Source organism: Nilaparvata lugens, chromosome 1 (assembly GCF_014356525.2).
Source record: "Nilaparvata lugens isolate BPH chromosome 1, ASM1435652v1, whole genome shotgun sequence".
In the NCBI taxonomy this organism is placed as follows: Eukaryota; Metazoa; Arthropoda; class Insecta; order Hemiptera; family Delphacidae; genus Nilaparvata; species Nilaparvata lugens.
Window position 1 is genome coordinate 95,436,469 of NC_052504.1, and position 26,915 is coordinate 95,463,383.

Here is a 26,915-nt window from a genome sequence, read left to right on the forward strand (position 1 = left end):
TAAATTTGACTGCTAGTCGTCGTTCTATTTAACAAAAAACGTGATTTAATAGTAAAGCAGATCGTGATGGATAACAACATTGAAGAATTATAATTAGGGCCAAGCCACACGAGGCGTTATTCAGACGAGTCGGCATGGCAGGAAGCTCTCCGATTTGCTGATTCCCGAACGCCAACCCAATCTCCTCAAGTAGATCAAAGGCTGGGTTGCACAAAATCATGTTTATTCTAGCCATGATTGAATGTCACTAGAACCAATCAGAGGAACCTTTTTTCAAGAAAAGCCTTCTCTGACGGGTTTTCATGGCATTAAATAATCATGATTAAAATTTAACAGAATTTGTGGAACCTAAATTAAAACTGATAACTAAAGGAATATACAATTGAGACCTTTACCACCTCACTGTATAGATATATGGTTATTAGAGACTGCGGCAGAGCTACTAATCAAGAGTAGATTCCAAACCAATATAGGTAAGAGATAGATAGATCGACACAGTCAATCCAGTTATCTGGTCATGACTAAGGAGAGAAGTATGAAGTAAGTATAGAAGGGCGAGACCATATAAGGCGTTTTTCAGGCGCCAATCGGAGGACGACTCTGAAAACGCTTAATTATGGTCTCGCCTTAATTTTGTTTTAAGAAGTATGAGCATTATGAAAATGGAGAGATAATGATTCTTGTTTGCCGTCTCTATTAAATATTTGAGACTGATAAGAGATTATAAGGTTCAACTCACACCCACGCGACTCTAGTCGAGCGCATGAATCGACTGGTCTGAGTGTCACCATTTGGAAACACATGCTCTCGACTAGAGTCGAGTCTTCTCGACCTCTGAGTCGGGTGAGTTGAGTCTAACTGTCAAAAAAATGAAAAATTCTAAAAAATGCACTGAATCTGGGATAAGTTTGATAAAAACAAGGGTAAATTAAATTTGCAGAAATTGGTAGAGCAACAGCAGTCACTTTCGTGAATGCATATTATTAAATGTTAAAACTTTGGCTTATCATTCACCGGTAAAGTGAAGGGGAAATAATAATTTGTATACTGTAGGCCTATCTTGTTGATCAAAAACATTGATGCCAAAAATGTATCTGTATTTTCAATCGATTTTGAACTTTGATTACTGAAAATCTCGAACATAAACACTATCGATAGTGTTTGGCTATCGAGACTGAAATTTACAACACCAAAATATTTTGATATTTCCAAGTTCCAACCAACAAAATATCAGTGATAACTTATCGATACACCCATCACCCAATGAATAAAGAAGAATTTTTTTAGAAAATGACAAATCAATGGTCACTTAATAATTTATTACTGAAAATGACGAGTCTATAGGATAATATTGGTGTTGAAATGATAATCCTAGATTACTAAAATATCGACTATCGATACCAATAACTGCTATCGATATGTACAATACTTCAAGGTTTCAAAAACAAAGCAGACAGATAAATTCTAACCTAAAATGTTATAAGACATGAGTATTTTTTGTGTGATTGGAGAAAATTAATGGAATATTTATGTATATTTATAATTTCATTTTGATATTTTATTCTCATTCAAATTAGTTTGCAAAAGTAAGCTTAGATGTTTTTTATGAAAGTTCAAAAACCGAAAGTATTCTTGATTTGATCCAACAAGTTTTAGAACTTTCTAAAGGTAAGGTAAGTGAAAACAAAATCTTGGTAACACCCTAATTGTGTTTATAATAATTTTGGTCAGGTTAGTCGAAATTACTTGGGAATTGACCCTTTAGTCTGCCAGCGTTATGCGGTCATTGGTTTGAATCCTGCCGGTAGGCATGGACGTTTGCTCATTTCATCAAATCACCCCTGCACTTTATTCAATTACCCACATACAAACTAAAAAGAGCTTATGGGGGCATCAACCGCAAAACACAACTAATAAAAAAAATAATGAAGTATGGTAGACTTTTGAAAATACTGGTATTTTTATCCTATATATTGTCAGAAAAAATTAAGAGCGGTATTTTGCGCCCTAATTTACTATGATTTTTTAATGACAGAAGGTTATTCGTTAGCTCTGTAGCCTATTACACTAGAGCTCTTTTTAGAACTTCCTCGCCCCGTCTCAGGAAGTACTGGATCCCCCAGCCACGGGTGCTGGAACCCATGCTGAAGGGAAAACTATCAACCAGGGGGGACCATAGCTTACGTAATGACTTTTTGACTCCGTCCCTGGAAGCAGCCTAGCTTATATAAGCAAGTGTACTGTACGGCTAACTTATATAAGCTAAGCACCTACATATGTGGGTGTACGGCTGGGTGAAGACCCCAGACTATGGGAGGTTTATGTTTCGACCGAGTCACCTGGACTCTCCGTCTCTGGGAGTAGCTGGCACAGTGAAGACTCTTTGGTGGAGTCTCGGGGTAAGTGAGTGAGAACAGACTATAGGATTCAGGGTACCCTCGTCTCTGGAAGTAGCAGGCATGTGAAATTACCGCGTGCTTTTCAGCACGTGACTGTGGGCTGTGGGTAGTGCCTCCGTCTCTTGAAGTAGCATCATAGAATTTCGGAGAACCCCTCTCATTGGTTCTTCTTTCCTACACGCTTGCGCTCTAGGCGCAGGCTGGAACACCAGTGAGACTATAGTGAGGTCCACGTTATAATGGCCGTGGAGAAAGATAGGAGAACAACTTTGCCGATCCTCACTGTCTTGTCAATGCCTTCTTGACGGTAGCTAATATAGGTTTATTATATAAGCTTATGCTTTATGGGCCAGCATGTGGAAGCGTCAGAAGTGAATTGTCATAATTTAAAAAACACAAAACAAAAATTACATTAAAGATGTACATTGAAGGACAGTATGCTATATGCAGTATTACTGCATATTTTGGAATGGCCTCTATGGGTTTGCCTCAAATTTCAATTCTCTGCAATACTCCTTCGATCCATTTAAGCCCCATAACACTTGCCGCATGTACCTCCTGCAATCCTCCCTCACATGGGAACATAGGGCAGTTTGAAACCAAGTGCTCCATTGTCTGTATCTCGCCACATTCACAGTATGGGTCAGATGTAAGGCAAGAGACAGGTTTATTAATATGATATTAATTGTTCATTCTCGTTTAAAATAATTATTATTTATTTATTCTTATGGCTTTTATTGACAGAGAGATCCTTTTGGATGTTCTGCCTCGCCGTATTACCCAATGTCATTTCCTATCAACTCTCAAGTTCATAGGTTATGTATTAAGTTCTTCATGTTTTCTCACTAAAAATTTACTGAGTTTCCATTTTATAAAGTTTAAAATCAAGAAAACTTAAATCTCAACAAAAAAGCAAACAAATATAACATTTTGAGTTTAAAATAATCAATTATATTTTATTAAGCAAGAAATTATATTTTTCAATAACTTCATAATTAAGATGAAATATTTTGTTAATTATTAATTCTACATTGTTAAAAGCCGATCTGGCAACAGAGCAAAGCGAGAGAGAGATAGCGCTATCCGCTTTGTTGAATGATAGACAAGGATAGCAATACCATTGCTAATCAAACACTGCCATTATAACGTGGACCTCACTATAGGAGTGCGGTCAAGATTTTCTCCAAGATTTCCTCCAATGGTGTCCCACTCAACTGGTGTCCACACTCGGTTTCACAATTGAAAAATAGCATTGACTTGCTCAAACTTTAAAGCGTGCGGTAGGCCTACATTAGCAGACCTTACTGCTAATTTCCTGTCTTTTTCTTCAATTTTCCACAAGAAATATAAATTTAATATGTCAGATATCCTCCAATGGTGTCCCACTCAACTGGTGTCCACACTCGGTTTCACAATTGAAAAATAGCATTGACTTGCTCAAACTTAAAAGCGTGCGGTAGGCCTACATTAGCAGACCTGCTAGTTTCCTGTGTTTTTTTTTTCAATTTTCCACAAGAAATATAAATTTAATATGTCAGATATACCGGGATGAATTCATGAATCATGCTATCGACTGCACAAGTCGTGATTATGAATATTGGCAACCCTGTTTGTAGTCATATTATTTCCACTGACTTTTCAGCTTGAATCTCACTATAGGGGGGGTAATAGGCCCCCATTCACGGTCAAACAAGTTTGTGCAAATATTAATACCTACTTATAACATCAGGCCTCAAAACTAAAATAAACATTTATTTATGGAAACAACCGGTTACCCCTAATGTGTCTCCTTCACAAATACAACAATACAAGATTATTATACAATGAGCAATGTAACTTACAATTGCAATATTGTTAAAAAACAAAAATCTGGTGTGGCGCACTCACACAACTTTCCTTGACGTTATGAAAATTGATCACGTGACGCTAGTGTTCCTGCGCATCTCAAGTCTACTATTCAAAGATTTGAGCCAGCTGGTGACAGGGCAATAACTCTGGAGACACACGAGGTCTGCTATCTCTTCATAGTGAATCATTTAATAGAATCAACAGTTGCCAACAGTTTGCAATTGGATAATCATCACATTTTCTCGAATTTCGAGCTTATTTTTAATTTTAGGTGAAAATGTTACTGAACATTAATTGTTGAGATTTTTGTGCTCAATCTTTTCCACTCAAAAGTTTTTGTTTAAATTGTATCTGAAGCCTGATAATTGAGAATCTAAAATTAAACTTTGCATAGATGGGGCAGAGCTCCTGAAATTTTTGTGGCAGTTGATAGAGCTTATTGATGACTATTTTAGGTATAATTTTGATCAAAATCGTTGGAGCCGTTTTCGAGAAAATCGCGAAAAACCCTGTTTTTGACAACATTTTCGCCATCTTGAATCGCATTTGATCGAAAATGTTCGTGTCGGATCCTTATATTGTAAGGACCTTACGTTCCAAATTTCAAGTCATTCCGTAATTGGGAGATGAGATATCGTGTATACAGACGCACATACACACACACACACACCACACACACACACACACACACACACACACACACACACCACACACACACACACACACACACACCACACACACACACACACCACACACACACACACATACAGACCAATACCCAAAAACCACTTTTTTGGACTCAGGGGACCTTGAAACGTATAGAAATTTAGAAATTCGGGTACCTTAATTTTTGTCGGAAAGCAATACTTTCCTTACCTATGGTAATAGGGCAAGGAAAGTAAAAATTAATTTGCTACCGTACTCGTGATATTTTTCGAAGTTTTTCGATTTGTATACCAACAAGCTATCAGAATGGAAAAGTTTTCTCAAGAAAACAAAAATTTTCTGAAAATATCAATTGTTAAGATAGTTATTCAATTTACTGAAAATAACCAAAAACCCATGGTAATAGGGCAAGGAAAGTAAAAAACTATAGAAATACAAGAGAAGGAAAAAATAGATACAAGAAAATTATCATAAAACAGAATATAGAAATGAAAAGATTCTAAAATAAAAATAAAAATGTTACAAAGAATGGATAAAACTAACAAATGAATGTCAGAGGACTGATACCTGCCAATGAAGCAACAAAATGAGTAAGAAGTACGAGTACACAGTGCAATAGATACACACCTATATACAGCAATAAATAATCTGGGGAGCTTGGACTCAGTCATTTGTTGAGAGAGAGAGAGAGAGCCAAATGGCGAAGAAAGTGTTGAAGATGGTATTTTTATTGTAATATGATGTAAAATGAGTGGCTTATACTATTTGTGGGGCCAGATGTTACAAGTAGGTATTAACAGAGAAAACTCCTGCTATTATTAATTCTGTGGTATTAATTTGCACAAACTTGTTGATCGTGGATGGGGGGATAAACTTTATATTAACAGCGCAATTGATGATAGTGTACTGAATTGTATTACAATTTGAATATATATTTTCTCAATTATCATATTATGCTGCTTGGTGTGTTCTTCTATTCCTTGCAATGACTATATTGTACTCTTGTTCTAGAAATGTTTAGAAAATGCGTTCCCAGGCCACCGCTTCTAGAAGTAGCATTGTGTACCAGAAGACAGGATCTCATCGTTCAGTTCAAGAGATGGTATTCAGCAGGGCCCAATCATTGGGTAGGTCATGCAATTTCACTTGTTATCCATTATTTGGGTATTTTCTGTTCAATCCCCTCATTGTACACATATTTTCTTATCCTAATATAATAAGATTCAATTAAACTGGCAGTATTTCTCATAATATTAACATCAATGATCTTCATCCAAGAATTTTATTGGCCATAAAGCAACATTACAAAAATGTAAGCAATAGGCTTCGTCAATAATAAGTAAAATATCACAAGTTGGACTATAAAAACGAACAAATTTACAAATACACATTGAAATATTGTAGTAAAATATCACAAGTTGGACTATAGAAACAAACAAATTTACACTTATACATTGAAATATTCCAGGTACTCATTAACAGAATAGAAAGAAATTTAAGTTGCTTTCCATGACGAAACACTATATAATAACTTTGTTGAAGTTCTGACACTGTGTTACTAGTAAATATTTGAGAAAACACTTACTTTTTCTTGGAGTCTTGAGGAATGCATTTCACTCCTGAAGAGGAGCTTCATCAGCCTGACACCAGGGCGCTTGCTCTTATGGGTTGGACTGTGTGGCCAAAATGTGGGAAAATATTACATTTGATTTGAAGTTAAGTTGATCATTTAATAAGTTGGATTTGTCATAGTGGAGGAGTTTGAAAATTTCGTATTGTTCTAGTGTGTTGAGTCTCTGGCTTTTTTGAAGAATGTGTAGGATTCGATATCTGTGTGTATGTTTCTGTGATTGTGTCCTGTGGCTATTAAATGTTCTGCATATGTAGATTCTGAATTTGAATTTACTGCTTTTATGTGCTCATTGTATCTTATTTTGAAACTACGGCCGGTCTGTCCAATATAGAATTTTGGGCATGTATTACATTTTAGTTTATAAATTCCTGTCTTTCAAATTGTGAGCTGTCTATTTTCGTGTTTTTAGTTGGGGATTCAAGTGTTGTTGGTTCTAAATGCTGTTTTGTAGCCTGATTTTTTGAATATGTTGCTATGGATTGTGATTTTGATTGAAATATGTTATTGTGACATATTTGTTGGTATTGTTTGAATATGTAGTGTGACATCATGAAGCTCCTCTTCAGGAGTGAAATGCATTCCTCAAGACTCCAAGAAAAAGTAAGTGTTTTCTCACATATTTACTAGTAACACAGTGTCAAAACTTCAACAAAGTTAGAATAGAAAGCTTCAGACTTGAGCCATTTATCAACAGCAATACAAAACGTTCTCAATGTTTACTGCTCAACATTATCTGGTGGTAAATTAAACATGCGAATTTGTAGGTACTTATGACTCTTTAGAGTTTAGTCAATCTAACTGTAGGCCTAGTTATTTATCATCCCTATGTCTAGGTAATGTGAATGTATAGAAATATTTTTATGAAAATTAGACAGATTTTTCTTTACGGAGATTAAATTATAATATAATATACAGACAAGGCAAGGTCATAATTTTGTGTTCAGCATTCTACCGATGCTGACATTTAAAAGTGAATCATACTATTTCAAAATTTATAACAAGTAGTAAAATCAATTCAAAGAGTTTCTGTGCAGTGTGCTGTGTAAAGCTGCATTTGGTTGAGAAAGGAGAAAAATTTTTCATTACGATATTTTAATTTTTTTCCATTTTAATTTTTTCTTTTTGTGTCATTGAGTGATGTGAAATTTCATTTTGTTGTGTTATTCGATTCATTTTTTTTTCTTTATTTATTTAGTTCTTATTGAATGATTATTGTCATTAAAGATTAATTATAATGTATTTACAGGGATAGTTCGGTTATTTCTTGATGAGTTAGTTGATTGTTCGGTTTTTTGAATCTATTACTTCTTATTTTAATTTAAATATAATCAGTGTAATATCATTAGTACTGTGCTCCCATATGCGGACAAGCTCCTTGAGCTTGCATATGTGTATTATTTTCAGTTAAAACTTGTTTTTATTTGTATGAAGATGTTTATGTTATGTATTTTCTTTGACTGAGAATAAACATTTTTATTATTTTTTTTTATTTATTGTCACATTTGTAATCCGCTTATCCAGTTTAGATATGTGTTATCAGACAATCAGTTGCTATTTAAAAAATACAATACCAATTTTTGAATGTTGAAGAACTCTCATTGAGGAGCAGTCATTTAATGCTTCAATAGTGTAAGTTGTAAGGCAACAGATTTGGGTCGAATTCCGATGTATCAGTGTACTGGAGTAAAGTGGAAATATTATTCCTTTAAGCACTAATGGGACTATTCATACTACCATTGAATATACTATGAATACTCCCATTATAACTTGAAGGAATAATATTCCCACTGAGCAGGACACGTTCACTGATACCCATGAATCGGAATCCAGCTTAGAGCTAACTGTCCAGTGATTTTCTGCTCTGCAGGTCAGTTATAAAATATCGTTATAGTTCTTATGGGAGTGTTCACACATTTGCAGTCTACCAATGTGTAAACATTCATTTGTAATATGTAGGCTAAATGTGTAAACATTCAAACAATCCCATTTGAACCAACGGTACTTTCTGCTCCGCAGAAATTCGTTGAAGCCTGGAGCAACCATCATAAGAGGTTAAAACATAACTTCAACGAATTATTGTAGTTACCATATCTCTCTATGTTTACCATTATATATATTTATCATGTTCAATCCCATATGTTCATGGAATTGAACTGCGATAACTTGATTTTTAACGTGTTTTCTCTCTCTCGTCAGGCAACCCTGAAGAATATGATCATATTTACCATGTTCAATCTCATATGTTCATGGAATTGAACTCCGATCTATTAATTTTTAACGGGTTTTTTCTCAGGCAACTCTGAAGAATATAAAGAGGCCAACCGATAAGGCGCTGGAGCATTTTGACGATTTCTATGCATCGGTCTTCAAAAACTCGTGGCGATCGATTAGGGTCGCTCTGCTCTCGCCGCAAAAGTATTGTGCTGTCGTCAACAATTTCGCTGATGCTGAAGAAACCTCCTCTATGTTCGAAGTGAGTAGATGATATTTTTGTAGTAATATTTCGTCTACACCTTTGCCAACTGTATTTGAGAAAGAATCATGTAATTGAGAACAGTCATTTGTATTTGAGAAAACGTCAGATGTTAATGAGAATAGTCAATTGTATTTGAAAAGTCATCAATTGTAATTGAGAATAGTGCATTTTATTTGAGAAAGTATCAATTCAATTTGAGAACATACGATTTGAAATCGAGAAGTTGCCAGTTGTAATTGGGAAATGATTTTAAATAACCATTCATATTTTTTATAACCGTACTCATATGAAATGATATGAGGATATATTCAATATTCCAATAAAACGTTCAGTTTTTGAAAAAAAAATATTTTCAAGCCACAAAATCCATTGAAGAATTGCCGAATTGTTTTATAAAGAGATTCAATTAATTGATGATAAAGTTCAATTGCTCTGTAAACATAGAGAATTTGATCTTTATCAAATCCTATATTTCACAAAATGTTTGGAGAGAAAAGTCTCGTTGCCAATAAATACATACATATATACATACATACATACATAGAAATGATACTCATTAATCATTCGTAAACAGTACATGGGAAATACTTTCACCATTGAAAATATTAATTTGTCCCCATGCAAAGCCTATGGTAGTAATTGGAATACTGTGTACGTAGTACAGTATCCTTTCCTGCTCAAATCAAACCTGTACTGTAGGCTACAGAAGAGTCACGACATGTCAATTGGAAAATTTTCTCATTTTCAATTGATATCTTCTCATTTACATTTGACGATTTCTCAAATACAATTCACTACTCTCAATTACATGTGATGACTTCGCAAATACAATTGACTATTCTCATCTACATTTGACATTCTCTCAATTACAAGTGACTACTCTCAAATACAATTGATACTTTCTAGAATTAACTTGATACTCTCTCAAATACAATTGGAAAAGGTTTAGTTGGTTTATTAATTAAAATTAGTTAGTCCAGATTAGGACCAAATCAGTTAGTCCACAGGTCAATCTCTTTATTCATGACATACAATGCTATCTTGTACATTTGTGTTTAATAACAATTATAATATGATGAACATATAACAAAGAAAGAAAAACAACAAAAATAGAACAATAAAAGCCCAGGTATCCTAATTTATCCGATTAAATTATTCGAAACTGTAAGTTTCAAATAATTTTTATAAGGTACTTTTTTACTTTACCCGTCTGTCTCCCTCCTGATGCTGATTATCCATCATACTTCTTATAGATCCCCTTAGACCATTACACTTGTAGACTTCTTTATAGGGACCATTATACCGGGTGATTTTTTAGTCCTGTTACCCTATTTTTAATACATGGTCATTTTTCCCTAATAAAGGGAAATTTTGTTTTGTTGCACGTAGTTGGTAGCCCTACTCACTCAGTATACACAAGGCAGTGCGAGTTTATTATCCTTAAGCTGTGTAACATTTTGTGATGATTCTGGTCGTGTTATGAACAGAATTTCTTTTACCATAGAACAACATTTACCACGATCGCAAGGGTTTATGGCCACCAAGGTCTCCAGACCTCACATCCCCTGATTACTTTTTGTGGGGCCACATCAAGTCTGAGGCCTTCAAAAACAATCCTCACAATATTGATGAACTGAAAGCCAATATTACAGACTTAATCACGAATATTTCCAATATAACTCTGAAAAAGGTTTCTGCTGATATGGTGAAAAGAGTCCGAGCGTGTATAACCTCAATGGATGGACATTTTGAGCATATGGTGTAATAATTTTAAGTAACTAAGAAATGTGAATAATAAAATATCAATTTTCTTTTGTAAATAACAAATATTATTTTTTTATTAATACCCAAATTTCCGTTTATAAATTACATCAAAAATTGGGTAACAGGACTAAAAAATCACCCTGTACCAGGACTTCCTATATACCGGACCTGCGCCTACAAAAAAATGGCCGGCATGTGGTAGCCGGCATTGATATTTTTAACGGGAACTAGACGAACTGTGATTTCGATTAGTGATTTTTTCTCAGTAGGAATTTCTGTAAGGCCCGCCGCAAAGTGGACCCACGCTAATCCACGAAAAGCAACCCACGCTGTGGGATGTTTTGTAAAACATTGCTATAGAATTATTCATAATCAATCAGCTGACAAGTGGATTATTCATTGCATGTATTACACAGATGTCTGGAGAAGCCTAGCAATGGTTTACAAAATATCCCACGGCGTGGGTTGCTTTTCGTGGATTAGCGTGGGTCTACTTTGCGGCGGCCATTTTTTCTAGGCTCAGATCCGGTAGTATATAGGAGATCCTGATTATACTCATTAACTCCCTATAAGCACAGCATTCAACTTTTGTAAATATGTAGTTTTGTTGATTTATCAATCAAGGAACATGTGCGGAAGCAACAGATCCTGCGATCCATTTTGATTCCTTGGCAAGTGTGAAATTTACAATAAAATCTAGATTTAAAATTTAACAAAAAATAAAAGTTGAAAGATATCTTCAGACGTAATGCAAAACTATTTTAATTGACATGATGAATTTGCTAAAATGGCTTCGGGGACTGTGCATGGTCAAAACTTTTGAATTGAATTTAATCAGCTGGTGGTTTGAACTTAGAATGAACTACTTGTAACGAACGAGACTTGATATCCTATACTATTAAACGAGAAATTTCTGTTTCTATGTTTGTATTTCACCGGATCTCGAAAACGGCTCTAATGATTGTCACAAAATTCAAAACATAGTAGGTTTATAATATAACAATTCGATTGCACTAGGTCTCATCCTTGGGAAAACTCGCTGAAGGACATTAAAAGGATAATTTATTATTAATCCTTGGGAAAACAGCTGAATAATAATTATTTCGTCGTCTGTTGGTGATGGAAGTGAGTGAGCGAGTTCATGTGTGTGGGACTGTGTCAAAATTATGACTCAGCTGTTGAACTTTTGTAATCATTGTTCAATCAGGCACTTAGTGCCGGTTGCACAAAAGCTGGGTTATTTTCAATCCTGATTAATTCCAGTAGATCCATCTTTTTTAAATGGCCTTCTCTGATTGGTTCACGTGAAATTAATCAAGATTAAAATTCAACCGGCTTTTGTGCAACCGGGCCTTTGTGAGGGGAATTTTTGCATTCCTCTAGGAATTAATCTCAATTTACTATGGTTAGATAAAACATTTCTGTATGAACTATGAATGTTATTATAATTTCTTCTTTCGTAATAAATTGTTCATGCTTTTGTACTCCAGAGCGAAGCTCGGTCCCCGATATTGGATTTTCCTTGCAGGTTATTGGTCTCTTATATTTTTGCTGTAAGTTTTGTTTTTGTATATTTATTGTTGTTGAAGAACCAATAAAGTATTTTTGATTGATTAAATCCAGTTTGAAATGATATTTAGTTTAATCCGCACTAACTGTGGTATTTATTTTGGTCTCAAATTCCAGAATATCGGTGCTTTCAATATGAGGAAAATAATAGATAAGGAGCGAGAGAAACTGTTGCGACGACGCTCGACTAGCAAGAGAAGGAGCTCTTCGAAAGTGCGTGCGTTGGACTTGAAGCTCGATCAGCTAGCTGAACAAAAACAAATGGAGGAGTTGAGGAGTTTGTATCCTGAGAATTCAACGCCTGGTCAACTAATGTAAGTAGCAGACAGTATGCAATACTTTGAATAAGACATCATTCTAGGATTTCAAAAAATACAGTTTAGCTTTCTTGCATTAAAAATACGGTACATGAGGGGTTTTCAATTATGTTGAATTTAGACGAGCTATTCGTTAACTCCTGCTATTTGCTAAAGGTACGTTTTCGTTTATGCGAACTTATCCGATGTCAACCGCGACCGGGTCGGGCTCAATTTCAAGATGGCTGAAAATCAGCGGTCGACTGCGGATGAAACGTTTTCGTTTGCACGACTGGATCGCAATGTCACCAACCCGAGCCAAGGCTATGATAGAGTTATTTTTCTCTCTCACCAGTTTTATCTGCCGTGACTTTTTCCCAAATTTTGTTTTTCTTGATTATATTTCTATATTCTTGATGCTTGTGATCAAATAAAATCCTGTATTCTCTGATATTTTCAATCAATTTTTCACTTCAACTTCTTTAAATCTAGTCACATTTTAAAACTAGTAGTTCTGTGAACAGTAGACCTCACGCAGTATTCTCATCCACAAGTACCTGATTGAAACTATAGACCTTATGGAAATACATCAAAAGACTGGCTTCTCCACACATCTGTGTTACCACTTGTCAGCTGATTTATGATGAATAATTCTATAGTCTGATTTTTACTTTCCTTGCCCTATTACCATAGGTAAGGAAAGTATTGCTTTCCGAAAAAATAAGGTACCCCAATTTCTAAATTTCTATACGTTTCAAGGTCCCCTGAGTCCAAAAAAATGGTTTTTGGGTATTGGTCAGTATGTGTGTGTGTGTGTGTGTGTATGAGTTGTCACGTTATTCTTTATATTTAAATAACGATTAGCCTCCTGCTTGGCATCAGTCGGTAGAGCATGAAATATTTGATATAATTATAAAAAATTAAGTCGTGGTTTTTTAATAGGACATAATCTCATAAAATCTTTATAGGCCCAGATATGAGCTTCCCCTATAACTCTTGTAATTCATTAAAAAATAAATATATATAAATATGATACTTATACTATAGTGTTGAGGAATTCAAATAGATCGTACTAAAATATCAAATTATTACTTAGGTTGTATGTTTAATAATTTCTTTGCCTTCGGGCCATCTCTATAACATAGACTATACAATAATTTTACATAAATCCCAAACATTTATAGAAATATATATAAATATTTTTGAATTGGCATACTATTGCCGCCTATTAACTGCCATTATGCGATTGGTGCATGCAAATTGTTTCAGTATTCATGCGCTTGGTAACCTCCTATTTCCTGAATACACTTAATTATTTTTATTAGGTTTTTAAGTATGCTCTCTACATGCTAGTTATATTCTATATACTAATATTTATTTCATGCTTCCTAATAGTTAGCCACGTGACTATTTGTTCTTTCGAATTGCATACCGTTTTGCTGCAATAGATCTCTGCCAAGGGGTCTGGTCAGATTCTACGTTGCATGGCTCGGTCGATCGTTAGGTCGCCGATCACTGAATGTATATACCTAACCTCAATCTTCAAAAATTTTATAATAATATTATTTATTAGCAAAAAATTCTTTCAATTCCTTTTTAGGTTATTGTACCGTTTAGCCAGAACAAGCTGATGCTATCTAATCTTTATTGTTATCTCATTGGCGATATTAGCCAGTTATTTTATTCAGACCTATTAGTACTTCAGCTAGGGATTTTTATCTACCCAAATTTAAAATACTTTACAGAGTGTATGTGCGTCTGTGTGCACGATATCTCATCTCCCAATTAACGAATGACTTGAAATTTGGAACGTAAGTCCTTACAATATAAGATCCACACGAACAATTTCGATCAAATGCGATTCAAGATGGCGGCTAAAATGGCGAAATGTTTTCAAAACAGGGGTTTTCGCGATTTCTCGAAAACAGCTCCAACGATTCGATTAAAGTTATACCTGAATAGTCATCGATAACTCTATCAACTGCCACAAGTCCCATATCTGTAAAAATTTAAGGAGCTCCGCCCCATCTATGCAAAGTTTGATTTTAGATTCTCAATTATCAGGCTTCAGATACAATTTAAACTTGAAATTTCGAGTGGAAAAGATTGAGCATGAGAATCTCTACAACTAATGTTCAGTAACATTTTCACCTAAAATTGAAAATAAGCTCAAAATTCGAGAAAATTTGATTATCTAATTGCAAACTGTTGGCAACTGTTGATTCTATTAAATGATTCACTATGAAGAGATAGCAGACCTCGTGTGTCTTCAGCGTTACTGCCATGTCACCAGCTGGCTCAAATCTTTGAATAGTAGATTTGAGATGCGCGGGAACACTAGCGTCAGGTGATCAATTTTCATAACGGCAAGGAAAGTTGTGTGAGTGCGCCACACCAGATTTTTACTCTAATATTGGCGTATGAAGGAGGCTCCTTTTTCTTTTTATATTATCCTTGAAATGCAAAATTTCCAAAAACCTTGTATATACGTCGACGCGCAATTAAAAAAGGAACATACATGTCAAATTTCATGAAAATCTATTACCGCGTTTCGCCGTAAATGGGCAAAATATAAACATTTAAACATTAAGAGAAATGCCAAACCATCAACTTGAATCTTAGAACTCACTTCGCTCGGTCAATAATGCAACAATAACTACAATTTGTGATTTTTGAAGCGACATATTTGATTTGATTGAATGCGATTATTTGGTCGCGCCACCAGGTGGTGGATGAAAAGTCGGGGCCCACTGCCACCATACACTTTTGGACCGTTGAGTCTAGCACCATTTGAGTCTATGATATCCCTTATTTGGCAACTATCATGCTTCTACCGTAAATCTGTACTTTACGGCCTTGTGAATAAATAATACTGTAACTTATTTATTGTTAGGTAGTGAAAAAAATCTCCCCTGGGCTGTATGCTTTAAGACAAATTTCGAATAAATGCAGTCTTATAACTATGAAAACTCTTTATCACTCATTAATACACTCCCATCTGGCCTATGGCCTATGCATTTACGGAGCCACGACCAATAGTAATCTTGATAGAATTCTCATTCAACAGAAGAAAGCACTAAGAATAATGATGAATCTAAAAAGACTGGACTCTGTGAAACTGGTTCTATCGCAGCTTGGCATTCTTTCAGTTTACGGGCAATATTTATTTGATGTTATTATGGGCTATATTTATTTGATGTTATTATGTATGTTAGGAATTACCCTGTAGAAGAACTACGAAATGAGACTCATGGCTACTATCATAGGCCACCTCTAATGCAAGGCCCCGGCCTACAATTTGCAACGTCGCAGTGTAGGCTACAATCTCTAATACATGATTGGTGAAAAGATCATCTGCTATTTTTTAATCTTTTTCACCAATTATGTATTAGATTCTAGGTCTACACTGCGACGTAGCAATATCGTAGGCCGGGGCCTTGTATTAGAAGTGGCTATGCTTCTATACTAGATTTGGGAGGATAACGGAAAGGCACAGGTTAGAATTTTTTAAGAAAAATACGCACTACATGGGAAGAAAATACTTCACAAAGCTGCCTTTAGCAATAGAGAACATAAAAAAATTAAGTATAAAACTCAAGGAGTATTTAATATCATTGTGTCTGTACTCTCTACAAGAGTTTACAGATCACACTGTAGGCTTGTGACTGTTGTTTATCACTGTTATTTCTGTAGGAGGTTTAAGTCTGTTTTATACTATTTTTTATGTTGTGTTTGTTTGTTATGTTTATGTTATGTTTTATTGGCGCTGTTCCTAACAGATCACACTGTAGGCTTGTGACTGTTGTTTATCACTGTTATTTCTGTAGGAGGTTTAAGTCTGTTTTATACTACTTTCTATGTTGTGTTTGTTTGTTATGTTTATGTTATGTTTTATTGACGCTGTTCCTAATATACCTGTACATGATTATGAATAAAGATTTTTCAAATCAAATCAAATATGGCTTTTATCGGTAGAGAGATCCTTTTGAATGTTCTTCTTTGCCTTATTACCCAATGTCATTTCCTATTCACACTCAAATTTATAGGTTATAGATTGGGTTCTTCAAGTTTTAACACTAAAATTTTACACTTTTACTTCCTGAGTTTAAATCAAAAAAGTTCTAAAATTGAGGAATACTCACCACATATTTCAAAGCACAAATTCACATCAAATAAGCAAGCGATCGAGTAAGCTTACAGAATTTTTTGTTGATATTTAACAAAAAATCTCACATTATAAATGTTTCAATTTTACTGTAACTAAAATCAGTATTCAGGCGAAGTTGAACTTCCGTCAGGGACTCCCCACCAATAAAAGCCATACGAATATTATTATTATTATTACTAGAACCATAAATTGGCATGGGGAAATAATGAAATAAATTGATTATCTTTACTCAGCTCGAGCAACGAGGAGCAGAACCATAGAGAGGACACGGCCATACCGTCCCTCAGCTCGAGCGACGAGGAGCAGCACCCTAGAGAGGACAGCCTGGACTGGACTCGGCAGATAGACGGCAGCGAAGAGGGAGGAGCATCGTTGGACTCAAGCGCTCTCTACGACTACATGCCTGCGACGCGGCTGCGGGGCACTGAGGAATGGGTGAGCGAAGCCGACCACTACCGCTACTACGAGCACCTGTCAGCTGTCCCCACTCAGGTGGTCAGGGAGGACCAGCTCCGCTTCCCGGCCCACCTCAACGTCTACGCCTATGAGATGGGCAACGTCACCGAGTTCCAACCGGCCGGCAAGGGCAGGACTAATGTGCTCAGTGAGTAGAAGGCTTTACTTGAACTAGCGCGACTCAAATCGTATGACTCCAGTCGCGGATGTATAGTCAGTCGTATTATTATTATTATTATTATTATTATATTATTATTATTATTATTGCAAAATATCTTTTGTCTTAATAACTAAGTAGCCGGAGATCAATTCTGATCTCAAGACTAAAATAGTTGCAATTCAAAGCAGAGACTCATTCACTCTTTTCCAGATCAGAGGCTTAGAAACTTACGTACAATATTAGTTGTACCAAGGACTGCTGCTTTCTGCATAATTCTCATATGCCAGTTCTCCAACTGCAGTTGTTCCATTGCTTGTCTCCATTCTTTTGTGACCAGTCATTGGCAGACACTACTATAGGGATTATCACCACCTTCCTTAATTTATACATATCTTTCAGTTCAACTGACAGGGGCTGGTATTTTCTTTTCTTTTCGGCAATGGTACTCACAAGATTCTCATCAAGGGCACTGCCACATCAATTATGTAAGCCCCTTTATTCTTTCTGTCAAACAAGACGATGTCTGCCTGTTAGCCTCCACTGCTCTGTCAGTTGTCATACAGCAATCCCAAAGAAGTCTTCCCTTTTCACCATTCAAGACCATTTCTGGCTTACACTTGTAATAGGGCACCTCACTCGCTATCAACTCATATCTTTTCGCCATTGCCTGATGAACCACTTTGGCCACATTGTTGTGCCGTTGCAAATACTCTGTATTAGCTAGTACAGAGCAGCCACCACAAATATGCTGTATCGATTCTATGGCTTTCCTGCAGAGCCGACAGCTACTATCCACTGTGAGTCCCATCACATATCTTTTGTAAGCTCTAGTGCTGATTACCTGGTCCTGAATGGCAAACATGAAACCTTCAGTCTCACCGAATATTCCACTAGTCTGCAACCACTCAATTGATTCTTTTCTGTCAACACAATCAGAATGAAGTGCTGCAGCAAATCTTCCATGCAGCTCTTCTGCTTCCACGCTTCCAGCTCTCTTCTACTGTGCTGGCTGTTAGCTGTTGGACTCCATGTGCCAGCTGCAATGGGCTGTACTCCCTGTCTACCAGACAAACGGTCTTTAGCAGACCACTGTTTGCATTCTGGAAGTATTTCCGCAGTCTGTCTTCCTGTTGACGACACATAGTCTCCAGACTCAAGAGGCCTCTTCCACCAACACCTCTAGGCAGGTAGAGCCTCTGGATTGAGCTACGGGGGTGATGAAGTCTATTCTTTGTCAAAGTTGTTCTTACCTTTCTGTCAAACTCTTGCAAAGCTGTATCTGTCCACTTGACTATGCCAATGTATACATGGCCACAGGGACTGCCCAGGTATTTATAGCAGATATTTTATTCCTAGAGCTAAGCTCTGTTCTGCATACCTTCTCAAGTCTTTGCACAGTCTTCCTTTGAATTTCTCTTCTTATGACAGTATCAGCTCTGCATAAGAGCTGAGCAAGACCCAAATACTTGTATTCATCTGGCCTGCCTAAACTCTGAATAAGCACTTCCTCAGTCAACTGTATAGCTCCATCACCCTCTCCTGATATTTGGCCTCGTTTCACATGCAGCACTTTACACTTTTCAAAACCGAATTCCATACATATTGAATCACTGAAGTTCTTAACAAGCTGGAGCATATTTTTCAACTGGTCTTGGTTGGCAGCATAAACCTTCAGATCATCCATATATAAGGAATGTGATACCTTCACCTGAGGATTTCTTTTAAGCACATACCCATAGCCTGAGTCACGAAGCATTCTACTCAATGGGTTTAGAGCCATACAGAACCACAGGGGGCTCAAACTGTCCCCCTGGAATATGCCTCGCCTGATTGGGATACCTTGTGTTCTGTATGATTCACTACCCCATCCCACCTGTAGTGTGGTCGTCCACTGAGTCATCACACCAGACAAGAAGTTCACAATTCCTGGGCTCACTTTATACAGGTCCAGCACATGCCTCAGCCATGAGTGAGGGACTGAGTCAAAAGCTTTCCTATAGTCCACCCAACCTACAGATACATTGTGGGATCTCTTTCGTACTTGCTGGGAGATTATGCCATCAATCACAAGCAACTCTTTACATCCCTGAGATCCCTTGCGACAGCCATTCTGTTCAGGTGCTAATAGTTCATTATTTGCTAGATGCTCATGGATTTTCGCAGTCAGGACTGATGTAAGCAACTTGTATATTGTTGGCAGGCAGGTGATTGGGCGATAGTCCTTTGGATCAAGTGAGTCTTTTTTCTTTGGCAGCATGTATGTTATTCCCATTGAGAAACTATCTTTGAGTACATCTGGTTGTTGAATTGCTTCCTGGAACAGATTTGCCAGTACAGGATGTGTACTGGGTAGGTACTTCCACCACACATTGTGGATACCATCTATTCAGGGGCTTTCCAATTTTGAGTCTTGCTGATGGCCTTTTTTACATCAGCAGCAGTGATCACTACTTCTGCCATTCTTGGCACATCTTGGAGGGCAACATTCTCGTCCTGCAGCCAATAAGATTGGCTATGCTGCTTTGGTACTGACCATATTCCACCCCAGAACTCTTCCATTGACTTTTTATCTGGAAAATGCTGCTGTGTTGACCCTTTGTCTCCCTCCAACCGCCTATACAAATCTCTCTGCCTGGTAGCAAACTCAGTTTCATCTTTCCTTCTTTTTGCTGCCTCATTATACCTCCTAATCCTCGAACCCAGGGCTGCTATCCTCTGTCTCAAGTGCTCATCCTCCTCTCTGAGTTTTTGTAGGAAAACTTTATCTTTCATCCTGAGCCCCATTCGCCACGCTATGCTCTTCACACCAGACAGTGCTTTCTTTCCACATCCTCTCCCATCAGTCAGAAACTCAGCAATGTGACTTATCACCTTCCTTGCTTTTTTAATTTTCTCTTCGATCCTTCTTCTCCAAGGAGGGTGAGATTCTTCGTTTTTAGCTCTTTTTTGCTGTGTTTCTGACCTTGTTTGTCTCTTTCTTACTTTGAGACCCAGTGACATGCACACAGTAAGTGCCCCAATCTGCACACCTGACACCAGTTCCTCCAATGATGTATAAACTTCCTCACTGAGTAAGTGGTCCATCCTTGTACACATTTGGTGGAACTTCAAGTTACAGTATGCTCGTGGTATATGTGGCCTGTCCTGTACGTCGATGCCTGTATACAACAACTTATTTTTGATGTGCAGATCTCTGAGCATTTGAAGCTCATTATCCTCGTCCTCAATCTCAGTGAACGTAATAACTCTTTCATCGACTGCCTCGCCTATTTCCTGCTCTGTGGCTTCTCTCTCTTCAAGCTGTCTTATTATTATTATTATATTATTATTATTATTATTATTATTATTATTATTATTATTATTATTATTATATTATTATTATATTTAAAAATTATTGTTTAAAATATTTTTTGTCTTAATAACTAAGTAGCCGGAGATCAATTCTGATCTCAAGACTAAAATAGTTGCAATTCAAAGCAGAGACTCATTCACTCTTTTCCAGATCAGAGGCTTAGAAACTTACGTACATATTAGTTGTACCAAGGACTGCTGCTTTCTGCATAATTCTCATATGCCAGTTCTCCAACTGCAGTTGTTCCATTGCTTGTCTCCATTCTTTTGTGACCAGTCCATTGGCAGACACTACTATAGGGATTATCACACCTTCCTTAATTTATACATATCTTTCAGTTCAACTGACAGGGCCTGGTATTTTCTTTTCTTTTCGGCAATGGTACTCACAAGATTCTCTCAAGGGGCACTGCCACATCAATTATGTAAGCCTCTTTATTCTTTCTGTCAAACAAGACGATGTCTGGCCTGTTAGCCTCCATTGCTCTGTCAGTTGTCATACAACAATCCCAAAGAAGTCTTCCCTTTTCACCATTCAAGACCATTTCTGCTTACACTTGTAATAGGGCACCTCACTCGCTATCAGTATCATATTATTATTATTATTATTATTATGTCATTTGTTACGTGAAGCCACAAATCTGAGCAGAGCTCAAGTGGCATGTAACATGTCATGAACATTTTTCTATGCAAAGTGTATGCATCTGTATCAACTCAAAGTATGAAGGCACCACAACATTCCTCCATTGTATAGGGACACGCTTCCACAAGTAGATGAGTAATTGAAGACAAGAAAAGCCTATGACTACCACATAACCGTATTCTTTCAGGTAGACAATTGAAGAGCTTCAGTCCCGAATAATATGGTCCTTTTTCCAAAAGTGTCAGTCTGTGAGCGGGGTACTGATATACAGCTGAACTCTTTGCTCTTGTGCTATAGCCATGGCAAACTACATTTCCTTCAAATCTCTCTGAATTTCTGAAGACAAAATTTACAGTCTCAAGGAAGTGCAATGCTGGGACCGTGAGAAACCTGTATTTTCTAAAAATGGGCCTACATGAATTGGATGGCCGCAAGCCCTCCAAAACACGAACTGCTTTCTTTTGCATCTTAAATTTTTATATAAATTATTTTTACTATTCCCCCAAAAGAAGATGCTGTAGCGTATTAGGGCTAAAAATATCCATGATACACCTTCTGAGCTGTCTTTATAGTGGATGCAGTCCTCACAGTTCTCAGCGCAAAAAGTGCATGATAGAGATGTTATAAGTTTTCCAGTGTTTATCCCATCTCATATTTTTTTGCAATTCCACTCCAAGAAAACTAGTCACTTCAACAGACAAGCGTATTAATGACGTCATGTTTTGTTAATCGATGTCACCGATGTCATGTCAATCGTATGACTCCAGTCGTGGATGTCTAGTCGTATGACTGACGTCATGTTTTCTTAATCGATGTCACCAATGTCATGTCAATCGTATGACTCCAGTCGTGGATGTCTAGTCGTATGACTGACGTCATGTTATGTTAATCGATGTCACCAATGTCATGTCAATCGTATGACTTCAGTCAGTGTCTAGGAACTGACGACTTGAGTCGCTTGTCATGCTCATTTTCACTACTCTTTTTCCCAGTAACCGTACGACATATTTTAAATTGTAATTATCGACTTACTTCTATCAAATTTTTTTTTGTGATCTTAATTGTAGCCTATACTGATCTATTATGTGATCTTTTTTCAATCAATTCATCTGATTCACAAAAACATAATACAAAATACAAAAGAAAATATGAAAATGTGAAATAAAAATGGACAACCCTAGGTGGTTTATAATATTATACACAGAGTGTTCTGAAAAAAGGAGCCCATAAGTCAGGGCGTGATACCTCACATCAAAAGAAGAAAAAAAGTTCCAATTAACATAGGTCCGAAAATGCTTAGTTACCAAGTTATACAGGGTGGAAGATTTCATCTGAATTTCTGTGCCCCTGCTGAAACGAACCCTACGGGTATTTTTTGGCTGTTAATTAAGATGTACAATTCAGCGTACTTTAAGTAAAATGAACTGAAAAATTGAATAAAACCATTTTCAGACCTTTAGCTACAGTAATTTTTAAGATATGTGACGAAATACGTGAAACTTGGTCCCGAAAAACAAGTTCCTTAAGCATATTTACTATGCTAAATGTACAATTAACACAAAATATTTTTCCACAGAACTTGTAGAAAATTTAATTTTGAAGAGAAAGATGTAGAATAAGTTTATAATAGACAAACGCAACCTTAAAAAAATAATCATTAATTACATATAAAACGCATGAAAAATATACAACATCTGTTAATTTGTCTATTTTTCATGCGTTTTGTATGTAATTAAGGATTATTTTTTTAAGGTTGCGTTTGTCTATTATAAACTTATTCTACATCTTTCTCTTCAAAATTAAATTTTCTACAAGTTCTGTGAAAAAAAATATTTTGTGTTTATTATACATTTAGTATAGTATATCTGCTTCAAACCTTAAAGGAACTTGTTTTTCGGGACCAAGTTTCACGTATTTCGTCACATATCTTAAAAATTACTGTAGCTACAGGTCTGGAAACCGTTTTATTCAATTTCTCAGTTAATTTTACATAGAGTAGGCTAAATTGTACATCTCAATTAACAACTAAAAAATTACCCGTAGGGATTCTTTTCAAAATTGCAAAATATGATGCATTATAACCCAACTCCTTATCCTACTAAATCTTCAACTATATCAAGTTATAAATTAAATAATCTTACTTATAACACTTTGGATCTGACTCCAAATTCGCGGACAAAATCCAGTAACATACTGTACTTTTTGTGAGTAGTATCTTGTTCACTTGTAACTTGTCGCTTTATACTTTTGTGAATATTTTGTATGAATTTCGAGTGAATAAATTTGATTTGAAATGTTGTATGATTTCTAGGTTAAATGAGAATGAATAATTTGAAATTTCTACTGTGGATTTTTGCAGATTACTACCTGATGAATGCCAGTAGTTTGCTTCCCGTTCTGGCGTTGGATCTGAACCCTGGTGACACTTTGCTAGACATGTGCGCTGCGCCCGGAGGCAAAAGCCTGCTTGCTCTGCAGACCCTTCATCCTGGTAACTAACTATTCATCTATATTGTAGTGAGATTACATCAATCAATTCATTCATTTCTCAAACGAACTTAATAAAAATAAAAAATAATTATATGAGATGCAAAATAAAATAGATTCTCTCTATAATGAGGTCCACGTTATAATGGCAGTGAAGAAAGATAGGGGAACAGCGTGCCGATTCTCTGCCTGCCTCTGACGTCTATAGAGAATAGCTGATACAGTTTGATCTAATAAACCTAATATTAACTCTGTTCATTATTGTTTTGGATAATATCTTGGATAATTCGCGTAGGAAATATATTTATCAATGGTTTAATTATAAATTTTCATTATTAAGGTTGAATATTTTGTTAATTATATTTTTACATTGTCAAATTTGAAATTAATAATATTTTTACATTGTTGAAAAACGATCTGACAAGGTTGCGGAGGTGGAAGCGCTATCTGACAAGGATAGCAATACCAATGTTAATCAAATACTGCCATTATAACGTGGACCCCATTCAATTGAGCCGGCCAGGTTAACGTCCAAGTGTTGGCATGGTGTGTTAAGGATTGCCACTACGACAGGACAAGTGTGTCTAGCATGTGTGATTGGACATGTCCTTCTCGAACGAAAAAGACAGTCACGTCACAGAATAGATACAGCATGGAAACTGTCAATCAAACGCCTATCTAACCAATTCTTTTTACATGGCGCAAATACTAGACACGTCACGTGACCTTAGGAAGTTCCAATCCTGGTCTTCTGATTGGCTCGCGGCAGTGAACGAGATCAATTGATCCGGATTTTTGCGCCAGGATACTAGCCGAGTTTCCATTTTGTACGTATACTGTGGTCACGTGAAAGGCTTCAAACGAACAACAGCTGTTTGACTGCAGTTCTAACATTAAATAAACAACACATACCAATAATGAAACCACTGGAAAATTACAAATCTTGATACAGAAAAATTTAATCCCAAATAAGTTAGAGCAGCGAATAAAAAATGAACAAAAAAAAATTGAAGATAGAAAAACCAAAACTCAAAAAAATGTGTTCGAAGTCTTTACTGATGACAAAACATTCATTACGAGGATGTGTGTAAACACAACGTATTCAACACACTTGTCCTGTCGTTAGTGGCCATCCTAACTGTGAGAGCATTTATCATACACGTGTGTGTGTAATAATAATAATACTGCGGGTGATGCCCACATAAGCTCTTGGGCTTGTGCGTGGGTAATGAGTGAGAGGGATGATGATGAGAGATGACGACTACTTTTTAGGTAAACAGGACAGACGGCTTATCGTCTCCTCCGAAAGATGGGGTGGCCGTATCTATGTGATTGTGTTGTGGTCAAAAACTTTTGCCCCGGTCGAGAATCGAACTCGGGTTCTCTTAATTATTAGACCGGCGCGTTATCACTTACTCCAACGAGCCACTCATGAATGTACCACGGAATGTACCCATGAATGTGAGCCACGGTGTGATGTATGGTTTCAAACTTGATGTTTGTTGGCCAAAGGGTTATCTCATACAATCTTAGTAAGAGCTTGTTCACATGACAGCGATTTACGCTCGGTTGTCGCTCGATTGGCAAATTGCTCGGTTTGCCAGTCTCGTTCACATGACAGCGATTCATGAGCGGTTTGCCCGCGGTTAAGACTGTGCAAAGGCTGAAATTAAACTTTCTACTGGTGATATTTTTCAAAGTTTCTCGATTTGTATATCATCAAGCTATTGAAATGGAAAAGTTTTTTCAGAAAAACATTTTTTTCCGATCATTACTTTTTGAGATATGAGCGCCTAAAGTTTAAATTTTTGGAACAGAACATTTCAAATACGGTAAGAGATAAATCCATGAGATTTGGAAGATAAATTTTCATAGTAGCCTAATTATTGATTGATTAAAACAAAAATTTCCTGAAAATATCAATTTTTGAGAAAGCTATTCAATTTACTAAAAATGACCAAAAATAACTCATTATGTACCAGGTTGGGACACTCCCAAATTGTTTTTGCAATAAAAGAATCAATTGACAATCAATGCAGTTGCCATGAAAGTGTAAACAAATACAATCAATATAAAATTAAAAAATGAAGATTTGTTTATTTTTGTCCAAGTTATAGCTGTTTGAATTTTGGTGTCCCAACGTGGGCTAGTTTACCCAACTATGAAATATGATCCTCTACAAACTAACTTAAACTGAACTTACTAACTAACTGAACTGAAAATAAATTTTAATTGAACTGAAATTGTTATAGAATGTGCACTATGTGAACTGCTCTGCTCGAAACCGCTCGGTTGACTGAAGACATGTGTACGCTTTCATGCCTGCTCTAGAATATCGAACCGCCGGCAACCGAGCGACAACCGAGCGGTTGGACTGGAAACTACAACCGCCGCGATTCGCCGGCGACTGCTCAAACCGAGCGTTGCATGTGTACTGCACCATGTCTTTCCCTATACCTGGCAACCGCTCGGTTGGTCAAACGCGCGACAACCGAGCCTAAATCGCTGTCATGTGAACTTGCTCTAAGATTCACGTTATTAATTCTGTAAAAATGATAGGAAATCGTTGTCACCACAGCGTTCTATAGACGCACATAGCTGTAGCGCAAATAGCGCCTTGTATAGAATTACATAGTTGTGATTCAAGTCATCCCTTGTTTATTATTGTTGATAATAATCAATAATATATCTAAAATATTTTTATATTTTACCAATGAAATATATCTTTCCATGATCTAATACTACATTTTCTTAATTGAGTAGGTCAATATTGGGGTAGGTCATTAAATTTCTATGTAGCGTACTACAATTTGGCAACGGTCTGAACTTTGAAAAGGATAGAGCTATCTGCTTTGTCTATTAACAGTCAAGGATAGTATTTATTTATTCTATATCGTGTAATATTCCATAAAACAATATTGCAATAATTAAATACACTTATACAAAGAAGTAGAATAATTTAATATGCTACAATTCATCATTGTTGTCACATCCTGTTA

The 26,915-nt window shown here is 36.3% G+C and overlaps 1 protein-coding gene across 3 annotated transcripts in view; it reads left to right on the plus strand.

Annotated features, from left to right (window-relative positions):
* The window catches only part of LOC111058727 (5-methylcytosine rRNA methyltransferase NSUN4-like), a 41,390-nt gene that overhangs the window by 109 nt on the left and 14,366 nt on the right, over window positions 1-26,915 (plus strand). Inside the window, exons 1-6 of one of the 3 annotated variants that reach the window (XM_039419648.1) lie at window positions 1,280-1,673; window positions 5,925-6,040; window positions 8,840-9,019; window positions 12,473-12,669; window positions 17,053-17,423; window positions 23,789-23,920. In XM_039419648.1, the coding sequence (XP_039275582.1) occupies window positions 5,927-6,040; window positions 8,840-9,019; window positions 12,473-12,669; window positions 17,053-17,423; window positions 23,789-23,920 (994 nt within the window). In that variant the 5' untranslated portion in view covers window positions 1,280-1,673; window positions 5,925-5,926. Of the gene's footprint in view, window positions 1-1,279; window positions 1,674-5,924; window positions 6,041-8,839; window positions 9,020-12,472; window positions 12,670-17,052; window positions 17,424-23,788; window positions 23,921-26,915 lie in introns of those variants that run through there. The other 2 variants (XM_039419649.1, XM_039419650.1) reach the window with 2 other exon arrangements.